We start from the raw sequence: 14,264 nt of genomic DNA on the forward strand, positions 1-14,264 counted from the left end.
ACATTGCAAAACAGTATGTTCAATGTAGCAAAGATTATCACATGTTGCTCCTCATATCCTAGGTCCTAAGGGAAGTACCAGGTGGTGGCCATTAAAAAGAAAAAAATTACACCTTAAACTTGAAGACATTTTGTCCATAAATGTACTTTTCTCCTGCCATTGTTCAGTTTCATTACATCAGCGGGCACCTCTGCCCACCTAGCAGGGAAACACTGTTTGAGAGTCACCGATTTATGAAAGTTACACAAATATTTGTGGATCAAATGTACAAAATGTTCATGGTGACAACATATTGCTGATAATAATCAGTTCATGCAGGTGCTATAACTGCATCCATGAGCCTGGCTCCTGCCCACAGTTGCCCTGCAGGCTTTAGGGAACAGCATGTGTGTCCATAAAGGCAGGGCTCAGGGGCTTGGGGCAGCACTGCCTAGGTAGGGGATTAGGAGGATCTTCTCAGGTTGAGTAGACAAACCCGCTGGTGACTGTCCTCAGCCACCTACCTGCAATGCTGTTGTCCTCAGGGGACCAAGAGGTCAAATCCTAAAATAGGCAAGTCCTGCTGCTGTCCTGGTAACCCTGTCTGCTTCCGGGAAGAGCCACCTAGAACCCGAGACCTAGTATTCCTAGCAGCTCTGATAGTGGCGTGAGTGACCTGCGCAAATGACAGATTGTCCCTGAGTCTCACTGGAAACAAGTCTGTGTAAGGCCTTCCATGTCCCATAACTTAAGTGGGGGGCCAATAAGGAGTGCATGGCCAGACACTGGAGTTCCTCTCCTCAGGCCTTAAACTATAGGTTGCAAGAACAAAGAGGTCGCAGATTAATGACCTTGTGCCTAAACCGACCAGAGATGACTCATAACACAGAGCAGAGTCCCCACATATCTTGAGCCCCCATCCTTAGCACACCCATTATAGGTGTCTTCTCAGCACCTGTGGACTCAATCAGGACTCAGCAACTGTAATTTCCTGGCTGCATCTCTTGGGGTGTCTGAGAGCAGAGGTTTCTCCAGCCTTCTTTTTTCCACCCACAGACCTAGGACAGTGTGATGTATATACACATACAAGGACTTCTTCCCAGTGTGTATGTGTGTGTGCAAGGGTAAGCATTGTATGTATGCATGGGTGGGTATGTGTGTGAAGACATGTCACTCACGTGTGTATGAATGTGGGTGTAACTGGTGTGTGGGTGCATGTGTCCTACACAGGAACTAGGCCAGGACAGCCGGGCCTCAGGTACACAACCTGAGGGAGAGCTCGCTCTCAGGGAGGACCCTGTCCTTGCATGAGCCCCAGAGTGGGAGCCTCCTTAAATTTTGCACCTGGGTGCCTTTGGGCTTCACCCTGGTCCCAGCCTTGGTCACATGCATGTGTGAGTCTCTGTATATTTGGGTGCATGAGAGCGCATGTGCTGTGTATGCTTGTGCTTACGTGTGACTGTGTGTTGACAGCTGTCAGTGGGTGTTGTGAGTGGTCAGAAGTTGGAGAAGGCCCTTCTCCTTCCCCTGCCAGAACTCACCCACATGAGGCCACAGCTGACTGGGCTTGGGTGAGCCTTCTCTCAACCCTAAGCCATGCTCAGACAGCCACCCCATGTCATGGAGAGGGCCCCGTTTCTAAGTGTGGAGCCCTGCTCTGCCACAAAGCCTGTGGGGCCTGTGGGGTTTCAGATTCCTCACCAGCCTTGTCTGGGAGCCCCTACAGGCCCTAAACAACTCTGGGTCCAGTGGGCTGTTTGGTATAACAAAAACCCATGAAGTTCCTGGGATGTGTGAAGCTCCCCAGCGTTCAAGTAGCTCAAGTCTAGAAGGCAAAAGCCACACAGATAAGGGACCCTACACAAAGCCGACTGCAACATGCTGTAAACCTCCAGTGCTGTACCTCAGTGAGCTGGGGAGGGGAAAAGAGTCTCAGAAGGCTTCAGAGGTGGCATTAGGGCTGGTCAGCAAGAAGAGCAGGGCTGCAGGGAGCTGTGACTAAGGGCTTCACAACGCGCGCAGGAGCTGTGAGTCCACTGTACAGTGGAAGGCTGCCACGGGCACACAGGTATAGTGACTGAACAGAGGCAGGGGTGTCTCAAAACCATGTGTGTCTGACCCATAAGCCTCAGAAACATCCCCTTTGTCCTCCAGCAGTGGGGAAAGAGGGGCTCCCTGGCCTTAAGATGGCACCATCTACATGGGGCAGATTGATGAACCAACCAAATGGGTCTGCACACAATAGCTGGCTGTGCACAGGGGTGCCAACACCATGGTACAGAGAGTGACTTCCAGGGAGCTGTGTGGGCAGGAGTCAATGTGCTCCTGGGCTCAGATCTCCTGGGAAGACAGGTGCCCTCCAGCCAATAGGCTCCAGCCAGGCCCTGAGGATAGCAACCCACAAAAGCAGGCCCCACTAGCAGAAGGCAGGCCTGTCACAGATAGGGGTGTTTGTCTAGACAGCTCTGTGGCCACAGGACAAGGGGAGGGGTGTGAGGGCACGGGACCTTCTTGATATGGGGCGCTGCCATATCATCACAGAATATGGGAACAGGAAGGACGTGGGCCTTGTCATACTATCAAGGAGATGGAAGGCCTGTGGGGGATGTCCTAGCAGGTCTGAAAAATCCCTGAAGACATAGGCATTGAGCACTGGAAGCATCTATCAAGCGTTTTGATTGGGCAAAAGTGGGCACGTCCCATGGCAATTGCACCCACCGCCCTGCAGCACTTTGCCGTGAGCCAGCTAGCCACCCCAGCCTGGAGCCCTGGCAGAGCTTGCTGGCTGACCCTACACAGGCTCATGCGCTGCCTTTCTGGGACAGCGAATGCCCCAGGGATGGACCAGAAGCAAGAAGGCTGGGGGAGGTTTATCTGTTATTGGTGACAATGTGACCACTGGAGGTAAATGAACTTTGCCGTTCTCACCACCTGCCTTGTTAGTTTTCAGTCACTGTCTACTACTGAACTGTTCTGTCTGATTATTTCCCCTCCTGGTCTGTCCCCTTGAAAGGGAATCACAAGACACCAGCTCCCTGCCCTGAGAAGGTACCTCTCACTTCGTCCATTTACCTCGACTGACCGGGCAGCAACTGCCGCTATCACTGGCATGGCACCTGCACATGGCGGGCAGCACTCCACGAGGGCTTGCTAAATTAAATTAACCTCTGACCCTCAGAACACAACTGCCTCCTAGCTTGACTCCAGTACGTCTCCTGCCCAGACGCCTTTCTCCCAAAACTCAGTCCGCCTTTTCAGTCCCTCCTCAAAGTCACAGCCAGATGCCCATGGACATGTCAGGAGGTCACCCCATTCCTGGAACCTCCATTTTGACAGTCCTCAAGAAGGAGCTCAGTGTCAGAGTAAAAGAACAAAACAGAGCTGAATCAGCGATGAGGTGCTCAGCTAATCACAGATGTGTTTTATCATGCCAAAGCTGAGCTATTATGATACAAGGCAGGAAAATATAAGAAGGGGAATTGGGGGAGGTCCTAGGGGAGGTAGACAAGAGAAGACAGAAGATTAGTTGATTTCAGTGTTTAAAAAAAAAAACGTATGGTACTGTGCCAATTAAGAACAAGTACCTAGGACAAGCCTTCCTGTGGTCCTATCTTGGCTACATACACATCATAGTTGCACACATGTCAGATCATCTTCCTTTAAGACCAATTCTATTAAAAGCCTAGAACATTCTGGATTCCCACGTAAAGTCCATGGACAGCCTGTTCTATCAGAAGCCTCGTGTTTCCTCTCCAACTGAGTTTCCTGGTGAAATGAAATAATCCTTTCCCAGGGTGGGCTGCGGGAGAGGTTGATAATGGCTATAGAGGTGTAAGGCAGCTCTTCTCATATGTCTTCCGTTTAACTCAACACCCCCAGGCAGTAGGTCTATTATTTTTGTCCACATGGAATATTGAAAAGTCTATCCTAAGTTTTACCTGTGACAAGGTTTTGACACCGGATTTCAAGTTACTCCTGGAGAGTGTCACAGGAAATACTAAGACCATGAAATGTTTGGGCATTGACCCTGGAGCAATTTTGGAGCCTCTTCTCCCTGGTGACTTCCATAAGCAGCAAGAAAAAAATGCCCGAGTTGCTGTCATGTGCCAAGTGAGGGTACAGGCTTTACTTTCAATACATTCTAGAAGCCCTGAAATGTCTTCATATTTTATACAGAGAAGGAAATTCAAGCCCAGAGACACCATTGGTCTGCCTAAGGTCACACAGGGAGAAAGCAGCAAGGTCTGGGACACAGGCAAATCCCCAAGGTACAGCCCCCTCCTGCTGCTGCCTGCAGATCTGGGGAGGCTGCCACATGGCCCTGGCTTCCCAGTGACTTAACCTCACCTTCTTGAAGCCTCATGGCTCCTGAGATTATCCCAGAAATAGCAGTTCCACTAGAGATGCTGAGGAACCAGGACACAGCATATATGAGGGCGCTGGGCGTGCAAACACACAGTTCCTGTGATGACAGCGGACTGAGCTGTTTCTCTCTCAGATGCATCACCCTGACCTCTCTGCTGTACTGGCCTGACAGCAGCAATATGTCCAGGGGACTAATTAGCACTAATTGCTCAGGTCACTCGAAGGCCACTTAGGAGAACAAGTCAGAAGAACTGATGTTCTTCGTGTCTGAAGACAGGAGAAGGAAGAAAAGAGTTCAGAGGTGGAAAAATTCTTCCTCGACCTTTGCTTAAACTACACAGCGGTTGTCATCTGAGAAATGCAGCCAGCACAGGAACCGGGCAGCTACTGTCCACAGCAAAAAGTGAACACATTAAAATTAAACCCCTTTCCAGCTAATGGTACAGGCTGAACCTTGGCAGAGGCCCCACACGAGCAGAAGATGTGGCTTTGACCCCGGGAGGGGAGGGTCCCTGAGGAAGCAGCAGAGAGAGCTAGCCTTAGCATGAGGAAATGAGAGCCAGCCCCTCGAGTGTCCCTGCCTGCTGCCCACACACAGCCTCCCCTCCATGGCCCCTGACTCGGTGGGCAGGTCTTCCTGGTGACTCTGAAGCTGTTCCCATCACCCCTGCTAACTCACTCTTCTCTGAAATGGATGCAGGCAAGGGGGCCAACTGTGGTTTGGAGATGCCGAAGGTGTAAGTTCCCTGTTGGCCTATGATTTACTTAGGTGCCTGTGGGTAGCTGCCTTTTTTTTTGTTTTTGTTTTTGTTTGGTGCATTGGAAAGGTGGCAGCCTTCAGGAAATGTGTTAAAAGGAAGACCCATCTCTGCCTTTCTAGTGGCTGACCATCCCCTTCTTCTTCACAGTGACCCCCAGGAGGGATTACTTCTCCCATTTCACATATGGGAAGACTGAGAACTGTACTGTAAGGGGACTGTTTTAATTGAGCTGGAGAGCCAGGGACACTGATGGGGAAAACAAGCTGAGAGCTCGAAGGCCCTGCCAGCGGTCCTGGGCCTAGTGGCTTCTTTCCAGGGATCTTGCCCAAGTACCGGACAGGGTGGTGGGCAGAAAATATCTGGGGCTACAGGGAGTTTAGGCAAGCCAGACTTTGGGAAGGGGGCATGGAAAGGGGAGTTGGAGCCCCATCAGCCTCCCTGAGCGGCAGTCCCCTTGTCTTCTGTAGAAATATCAATAGCAGCACCTGCCTCGTGGAGCCCTGAGAATTAAATGAGCCGGGACATGTGCTCTCTTCCAGCAGAATGACACCCCGCTAGCAGCCCTCAGAGGTAATACCCACCGCTTCCTTGTACTGAGGGCTCACTAAGTGCCAGGGTATCTGAGCTCTTTGTATGTGGTTCCCTGGATATGAGATTGGCCTTGGCTGGACTGGCTCTACTGGCACCTGATGTGGCATTTGGGACTGTGGGAAGGTCCTGGGGAATAAACAAAGAAACAGGACCCAAATACCCTTTGTGGGCTCCTGGACTTCCTTCCCCTTGACCTTGGACATGCCTCAGTAGGAGACACTGACTTCCACCCAGGTCCATTCCTGGGGAAAGAGCCCCAGTCAAAGTAAGGCCCCGGCTCAGTGACATGAATTGGGGGCTTCAAATGGAAAACTGTCCTTGAAGTGTATTCTGGCCCAGAGCCCAAGGAAGAGGCCCATCATATCTCCACCTGGCTGAGGGAAGGGTTTGGAGGGGCTTTCAGAAACCCAGACAGTCTCATCTAACTCCAGACCTGAGGAAATAATCACAGACTGTCAAAGATCTACTTAAAAGTACCATGATGGCGGACAGATAAGGAAGGGTGGATGCCTCTGCCCACCCTGTCCCCACCCTACAGACTCCATCCAGGGTCACTGTGCATTGGATGACCTTTGGTTGGCCTGGGGTAGTGGGGTCTTTGGGAATCAGGAGGTCCCTGGACTGTTGGTCTCCTCACTCCTCCCCCAGGGAGAAACATCTAACACCCCAGTTGGGAGCAGCCATTGCACACGTTTCCCAGGCAAAATGTCCTTAAATATAGCTCCCTCTCGCAAAGAACCTGGGCTAAGGTGTTCCAGTCTGAACCCAGACAGAGTCATTCCCCCTAAAACTCTGAGTGTTGGGATGCATTCTCCTCTTTTTAGAGGGTGTTTTACACCTCAAGTTTCATCTCCAAGGGGCATGGGGAGCAGTGAGGACCGGGGACTCAGCCTTTCTCCACCTCTCAACTGAAACAAAAGCAAACTGGGGTCTGGAATGGGGGTGCATTCCCTTGCCCCCTCCTTTTCAAATCATCTTTTTTCTCTTAAACAAAATTGTTCCTTTTACCTTTTGGCTCCTTGTGTACTCAGAACCACAGAGATGGAAGCCTTCTTAGCACAACTGAGAGCTCGCACTTCTTGAACTGATAAATAGAGCAGCTTAAAAATGCTTAGAACTGAAGACAGACCAACTGCGGTGAGAGAAAGTAAACACATCCATGCACCAGTCAGCCCTAGCAAGCTCCTCGCTGAGATTACAAACTGCAGTTCCTGCCTGAGCCGGCGACGATGCTGGAGCCCGCTGGGGGTGGGGCAGAGCCACGGAGCAGCCTCCTCTGCCTCTGTTATTTGTGCCCCATGGGAGATGGGTCACCTGGGCGTTCGCTCAGGACCTGCTTGGGACATTCCTAAGCAGAGCGCGCTCTGCCAGCACGTTCCCATCGGTTTCACACTTGGAAACTTCCCAAAAGAAGAAGGGACCAGCTTCATTCTTCTGATCTACAGGGGCCCTTCTCCTATACCCCTATGTTCTCTGTGTTCAGGTGAAATTCACCAGAAAGAGAATGGGGATTTTTCACAAAATAGAATGTGATTACTACATAATTTGATAGGGATATTTGAGGAACTTTTCCCTGGGAAAAATAGATACTTTAAACACTTCTCCTCAAAACACACACACACATACGCGCACAAACTGTTTTTGTGAAAGACAATTAATAAATGCTAATTCATTCAGGCATATCTCCACCAAATTACTGTTTCATTTAATTGCAGGGGAATTTTCCATTACTAAACTCTCCCTTGCTGATTTTTTTTGCATTATTTATGTATTTTTACAGTTTCACTAATAGTGAGGCTGGTATGCGATATTATCTGCTGTTTGTACGTCTTAAATTTCTTTTTCATTTAAAATGTTTCCTCATTCTTGCAGCTCCACGTAATCTGGGAGAAACATAATTAAAAGCGGACAAGATTTTATACACAAATGATTGAAAAAGGCTCTGGCTGACATGAACCTTACAGGAGCGCATCTTGTCTGATTGTGCCTCTCAGGCGTTCATGAGTGGGTGTGAGTGTGTCTGTCACGACTTTGGTTTAATGCGGAAACGTTTTCCTATGCAGGGGAGTCACAAGTCTATCTATGTAACGATTGTAGGTACACAACTAGGAATGAAGATCACAGGGGCTGTAATAATAAAAATAAACACTCAAATCTCCTTATAAGCTCCCAGATTGCAATGAGTATTTTCTTCCTTTCCCTGGATACCAAATCAAGACTTTGCCATCTAGACACCCCAGATCCAGACGAGCTGGCTCCTGAAAATCCTGCGTTTTCTTATGCATAAGAAAGTGGGGGCTTCCAGTGGTGGTTAGGAGTTGGTTAAGGGTGTGGTAGAGATTCTGTTCAAAAGGATGTATTTTGAAGTGAATTTCCACTTTCTTATATTGAATGACAAAGGCTCCATGCACCTGGCTATCTTCGTTTCTGAGATAACTTCTTTCATTTTTATTCTCTCCAGCCACCTTCTCCCTCTCCCTCTCCCCTCCCCCATTGCCCCCTTTCAGCGACTTTCTTTTTCTCTTCATTCCCTTCTTTTCTTTTTCAGTTACATATTCTGAGGATGTGAATGATTAAACTGTTTGTATGAAAAGGCATGTCACCGTAAGCAAAGTTTCACCTTTACACCCAACTCTATCAATAATTACAGAACAAGGATGACTATTCGTAAATCTTTCTTACAATTAATTAGGTCTTGGAAAAATGATGCCATTTATTCTGAGCATACTGAGTTCTATTGATTTTACTTTTCACAAAAATTAATTACAAAGCAGAGTAACCTCCAAAATGAAGTCAGTGTATAAAGGGACTGTGAGTATATGGACTGGAAAATGTATAACCACAAAACATTTGCCACATTAAAATTTGAGATTTGAGGCATTAATAGAAAGTTTTGACATATTACTACATTAGTAGATGCTTTCCTTTGAATGAAAATATCCCTTAATAACTTAATAAAAGTCCATGAGCTTAATTTTTGTTTTGTTTTCCTTCACTTCCTTTGTCCTCTTCAGCAAAATTAGGCAGAGCCTTTTTGAGTACAAACTAAAAAAATTAATTAACTTTTCTTTCATCCCAAAAAAGTTCCAAGTAAATGCTTCCAATAGACATCAAAAAAGTGACAATTAGAAATAATTACTTATAATCAGTGAGGCAATTAAAATGACAAAGCTTGAAAGATACTTATCTCAAAACTAATTCGCAAGGTAGCTAAATTATCTCCTAATTAACTGGCATTGAGGAGGGTGGGAGGACGGACCATCCTGAAACAAAGATGAATTGAGGAGCCCCAGAGCCTCTGCATGTTCCTCCAGACTGTTTCCCACCCTGAGAAGACTTTGTTTCCAACCAGACAAGAAACCTGGGAAGAAAACATCCTTCCCAAATGCCATTGGCCTCCTCTCCTCCTTTTTAAAACTAAGAGGAGGGAACAGGGTTTACACCTCAGATCAGGGAAGTTAGAGGCATGTTCCTTACAGATTTTAGGTCGTATTTTACCTGAATAACCTATTTTCAGGAGCTGGGGACAGGGTTGCAGCAAGTTCTTGTGCATAACTTTTAATGGCAACCTGCTTGCTTTTACTGAGCTCTCTTCCTTACTGACACGTTATCATTTACACGTTAATATTTATGTGGCGTTTATTGTTTCTCATGCATCTTTGAACATTTTTAAAAAGCGTTTCTGCTTTAGAGGACCTTTGTTCCCTGATGCTACAAAATTCTCAGTTGATTTTGAGGAACGTTCAGTCCATTGCTGATCAGCGCACACCAGAATAATTTCCTGTGCGTTCTCCACACACTTTCAGAATAAAACTCGGCGGGGAAAATTAAGATCTCCCTGGAAAGCGTGATCAGCCGAGTGAGCCGCCCAGCAAACTTTTCTTGAGCGTCTCGGGTTGTTGGAAACCGTGCGCTCGGCCTCGCTCCCGCGAAAAGCCCTGCGCCTGCGGCTCCCGGATTCCCAGGGAGAGAAAAGTGGGAGCTCTCCAGGCAAGACAATCGGAACAGTGCCTGCAGGACAGAGGGAAGACGCCCAAACTGGAGAACTGGGCTTATAAAAGCCTGAGGGTGGGTTTGCGAATTTAGTCCTAAATATGGGCAACGGCTTCAGGTAAACTGCCTGGACAGACACAGGGTCCCTTGCTCAGGTCTGCCGGGGAGGGTTTAGAAAAGAAACAGGGCACAGCCTTGAACCTTCTGAGCTGTGTTTTAGGCAATTTCTTGTTTTATTAACTAAATTAAACGAAAAGAGAAAGGCTCTCCCGCCCCTGGAAGTTTGATTTCTTTATTTGTTTTGGGAAAGGGCAGATGAAACCCCTTTGTCTCCTAGAGAGAAAAGTGCTCTACCCCAGGCCCTGCCGGGGGGCGCACAGTTTCCTCTCCAAACCCAAGGGCGACTTTCAGCTGAGCCTGGGCAAGTTGGCCTCTCATCATCTGGGTCTGTTGCCCATTAAAAACTGAGTAAAAATAAGTTGTGCCTTTTATCCTTTCCTTCTTTGATTCCCATTTATTCTAATGAGTGCTTCCAGAATGAAAGTAAGTAGCAATAACAAAATCAAGCCATCCCGAGGGACTGTGATATCGTCTTATTTCTCGCGCGGCCACTGAGGAAGGGTCTGGTTCTGCACGATAAATTCGGGGTCCTAGGACACCCACTCCTGCCACCGCCCGAAATGCCAGCGGAACGCCGGGGCCTGGAGGAGGACAGCCTCGGGAGCCGAGCGGGAGCGGCGGGAGCAGCCTGACGCGGGACAGGGCGTTTGGCGCTGCGCGCACGGACTCCGGAGACCGTCCAGATCCCGAGGCGTGGCGAGCCCCGGCATTGCGTCCCGGTTTGGCTAAAGACTGGGGGTCTAAAGCTTGGCTGGTCTCCGAGCGTGGTCAAAAGCGAGTGGCGCCGGGATGCGGCTGGGTAAGGGGTGCCAGGCAGCTCCGCGCGTCCCCTGGCTTGCGGACCCGCCGCTCCTTGAGGGGGAGGCCCTCGGTCTCTAGTCCACGCCCTGGAGGCGCCCGCGGCGGTGGCCCAAGTCTCACATGGGAACGGGGGTGGAAGGTAGCGTCCGCTGACTGCGCTTTTTGGCCCCAGAGCAAACCCCGGGAGAAACCTCCCTGGGCCCCGGGGGTTCCCCGCGCCCCTGCGGAGCTCGGACGCGCGGCGCTCTCGGCTCAATAGAGATCTCAGCCACGCGCCGCGCCAGACCCTGCCCTCCTTATTAGAACAAATGTCCCGTTTGCCGAGCGGGACTTCATATTCGCCGAGAATTCATCTGAAATATTGATTTCCTCTCACTTCGCCGGTCCAAATCGATAGCGCTGCGCCCTGGCCCCATAAATCGCCTTCCCCGCGGCCCGCCCGGCTCCATCCATCACCGCGGGCCGGGCCGCGCCTCGCCTGCTGCCACACTTGCCACTCGCCAGGCGGCAGAGCCCATCGCGCCGCCAGCCCCGACCCGGTGCAGACCCCAAGCCTGGGTCAGGAGGTGGCGAGAGCCGGCGCAGCGGCCAGGACCCCGAGCACTCTTGAAGGCCTTGGGCCGGGTCGCGGTGGGGAGGGGACTCTGCCAGCGCGCTGCTCCTCGTCCGCCCCGCGTCCGGAAAGGAGTCCAAGAGCACCCGGGTGCACCCAGCGACTCCCGGGACCTGGGGTCCCTTCCCGTTGGCTAGAGAGATGCGCGGGGCTCGCAGTCCCGCCGAGCAGCCGCGAGCAAAGGCTGTGCGCACCCGGGGACGAGGGCGCAGAGGTCGGGGCAGGGGGGCTGCGAGTCCAGCACTGGAGCGGCCCAGGGCCTGAGATGGCCCAGGGTGCCCGCAGTAAAGGGCGAGCGCGTGCGAGGAACACCCCTTTGCCCCCACGGAGAGCGCCTTCCCCTCCGTGTGGCCAGCCGAATACAAGGCCCGGAAAAGGCAGCTCCGCGGGCCGAGGGGGACCTCAGGGCCCGAAAGCAGCAAGCCGGCCGCCGCGGAGAGCCAGGCCCGAGGCGCCTCCAGTCGCGTCCCCAGGCGCATGGGTCCCGCAAGCCAGCTGCCTGCCCCACCGACCCGAGCGCACGCACAGATAAGCGGCCACGCGGGCTGGAGTCCTGGCTTCGCCACGTCCTTACCGGATCTGATGGAGTTGTGAGGCATCGCGCGGAGTCGCTTGCAGCCGCCGGGTGCTCAGGCTTCCTCACGCAGGTGCCCGTCGCGCCCGCCGCCACGCCGCTGCCCTGCAGACCACGGAGGGGGCATGACATTCCGTGTCCCCTGCCTTACACCTCTCCCAGCTTTACCCCTAAGCTCTCATCACGTGGCAAGAGTCAGAGGATTTGGGGGACAAGTGTGACCAATCTAGCCTGGCTAATGCGCACTCTCCCGAGGATCCGGGATTGGAGGTCCACTGTGGAAGCCCCAACTCCAGCCTGGGTACCCTCTTCCCCTGCTCTTCCAGCCTTTCCAGTTTAACTTGGGAGGGAAAAGGCTGTCAGCCTTTCTGGGACCATCCCTTCTAGAATCACCCCTCTCCCCGGGTCAGCTTTCAGCCAACCCCTGGGCAGCATACCTGGCCGGTCGCAGGCCCTCACTGCCCAGGTCCGCGGAGGGTGCCCTGGGCCCGCCTCTCTTCTAGCTCTGAAGTTTGTTCCCATCCACCCGGCATCGCCAACCGGTTTTATCCCGCCGGGGCCCTGAGAGATGGGTCTGGAGAGGCTAGCAGGCCGCGGATTGGCTGGCTGGGTGTAGGGGGTGCGGGAAGGGGAGGATTTTTGCAAAGGGGGACATGGCTGAGTGGACTCAGGAGTTGGAACATTCACCAGAGCTTCTGTTTCCAGCGGAGAGAGGAGAGGCAGGCAGCTGAGCCCTAACTCAGCAGGCCTGGAAATACACCAGTAGTGGGGCATGGAGGCCTCAGGGCCTGAGGGTAAGGGTCTAGGTCCTCCTGGGGCCACTGACCAGCAGAGGTGAGATCTACCTACCCTGAGTCCCTCTGTCATCCCTGGTCTGCTTACTGGAATGGCCTTTTCCTTTAGAGGAGGGAACTTTTGTTTCTGGGCCTGGTTCTTAAGGTAGGAGCTTACTCATGGCTGGAGACAAGAAGGTCCCCTCTTCTCCCCAGCGGTGCCATACTCTTCCAGGACAGAACCCTGACCATTGAGGCAGAACTGTCAATCTATTGCTCCATGCCTCCCAGACTCACACCCTCACATTGTTAGTTTATGAAAATGGTCATATACCCTACTCTACAGAGGCACCCCTCCCCTCCCAAACATAGGCAGCCACCAGCCAGCTGTCTTCCTCTTGAGATTTTGAAATTTGGAGAAGAGTTCATAGGGTGGGCAGCAAGATCTTATCTGGACATGGAAGGATGTTAGAAAGGGACAGTGCTGAGCTGACATCTGGCCTTGTCTGCAGGAGTCAGCAGCCTGTGAAGGTGCAGTCCTGGGTGGAGATAAGAAGGGATCTCTTGGATGGGAATGAGAGCCCTTGGTGCTAGGAGAAGCTACCCCCTCCTTCCTCACAGGTCTTCTGTCAGGGAGGTGGATACAGGGAGGACTATGAACAAATGTTCTAGAGCACCTGCAGGCCAGTTGGCAAGTCCTGGATGCTCCCCCAGCCCTAGGCCAGACTCAGGATTACAGCTGAGAGGCAGCTATGTTCCCTGACCTGGAGGGACTGCTCTGGGATACAGAGGATAGAGGTGCTGGGTGAGAGGGAAGTGAAGGGGCAGAGGGAACTGGGTGCTCAGCGGGAAGTGTGTGTGCATGCACATGTGTGTGTACCTGTGTGTGTAAAAACACACTATTTTTCTTAATTACGAAAAAATTTTATCTTGCAGGTTAATCTGCTTCCCACCCAGACTTTCTCAATTTGGTAGACATTAATTATTCTGTGGAAAGAAAGAGAAAATAACGTGTAAGTCCTTAAATAGATCTTCCACATTTGTAAAGGGCTCTAAACAAAAACAATGGGTGCTTTATTGTTTTAAGTGTTTCTCCAAAATTATTATTTAAAATTGCTCTGTGGTTTCCAAACACTCCACTTCTCTAGGCACACCCCCTGGAGATAGAAGATAGAAGAGTATTGAGATGGAAATGAACGTTAGTGTAGGTCCCACACCTGGGCAGTTGGCTGCTCTGGTACCTGCCCTGCTCCTGTAGGGGGGCTGTGGAGTGTGGCAGTGAAGACAGAGTCACAGTGCACCAAGGCTTCCTTCCCACCAGGGAAGCCCTGCTCCAGGGTGAGACTGACAAGCTCCCATCCAAACAGTTTGAAAACTTCAGAGGGTCTACCCAGACCAAGGGGCTGATAGGTACCAGTTACCACAGAAATGCAAGCATCCATTCTTGTCCATGCTTTACTCCCATTCAACAAAACAAGCTCCCCTCCTCCCTCCCCCTTTTTAGCAAAAGTTCTCAAAGGACAAAAAGAGCAAGTTATCAAAACATCCCTGTCCCACTTGTGAGCTCATTAAAAAAAATTCATGTGCAAAAGACACATTTACACATCCTGAGATCACCCTTTCCCTGAATGGCAGGTGACATAGCAGATGGCTAGGTGGAGATTCCTCAGAGTAATTCTAGAGCTAACAGGCAA

The 14,264-nt window shown here is 51.2% G+C and overlaps 1 protein-coding gene across 11 annotated transcripts in view; it reads right to left on the reverse strand.

Moving 5' to 3' along the window:
• The window catches only part of PAX8 (paired box 8), a 59,965-nt gene extending 47,633 nt beyond the window's left edge, over nt 1-12,332 (reverse strand). For all 11 annotated transcript variants that reach the window (XR_012133292.1, XR_012133288.1, XR_012133287.1 and 8 more), the window contains exons 1-2: nt 12,235-12,332; nt 11,798-11,902 (exon numbers count right to left, since the gene is read on the reverse strand). Coding sequence is in view for 8 of the 11 variants with exons in the window: in XM_037012016.2 (XP_036867911.1) it covers nt 11,798-11,822 (25 nt within the window). In the remaining 3 variants the exon portion in view is untranslated. The remainder of the gene's footprint in view (nt 1-11,797; nt 11,903-12,234) is intronic.
• Between the last annotated feature and the right edge of the window lie 1,932 nt (nt 12,333-14,264).

Source organism: Manis javanica, chromosome 1, assembly GCF_040802235.1.
Source record: "Manis javanica isolate MJ-LG chromosome 1, MJ_LKY, whole genome shotgun sequence".
Lineage (NCBI taxonomy): Eukaryota > Metazoa > Chordata > Mammalia > Pholidota > Manidae > Manis > Manis javanica.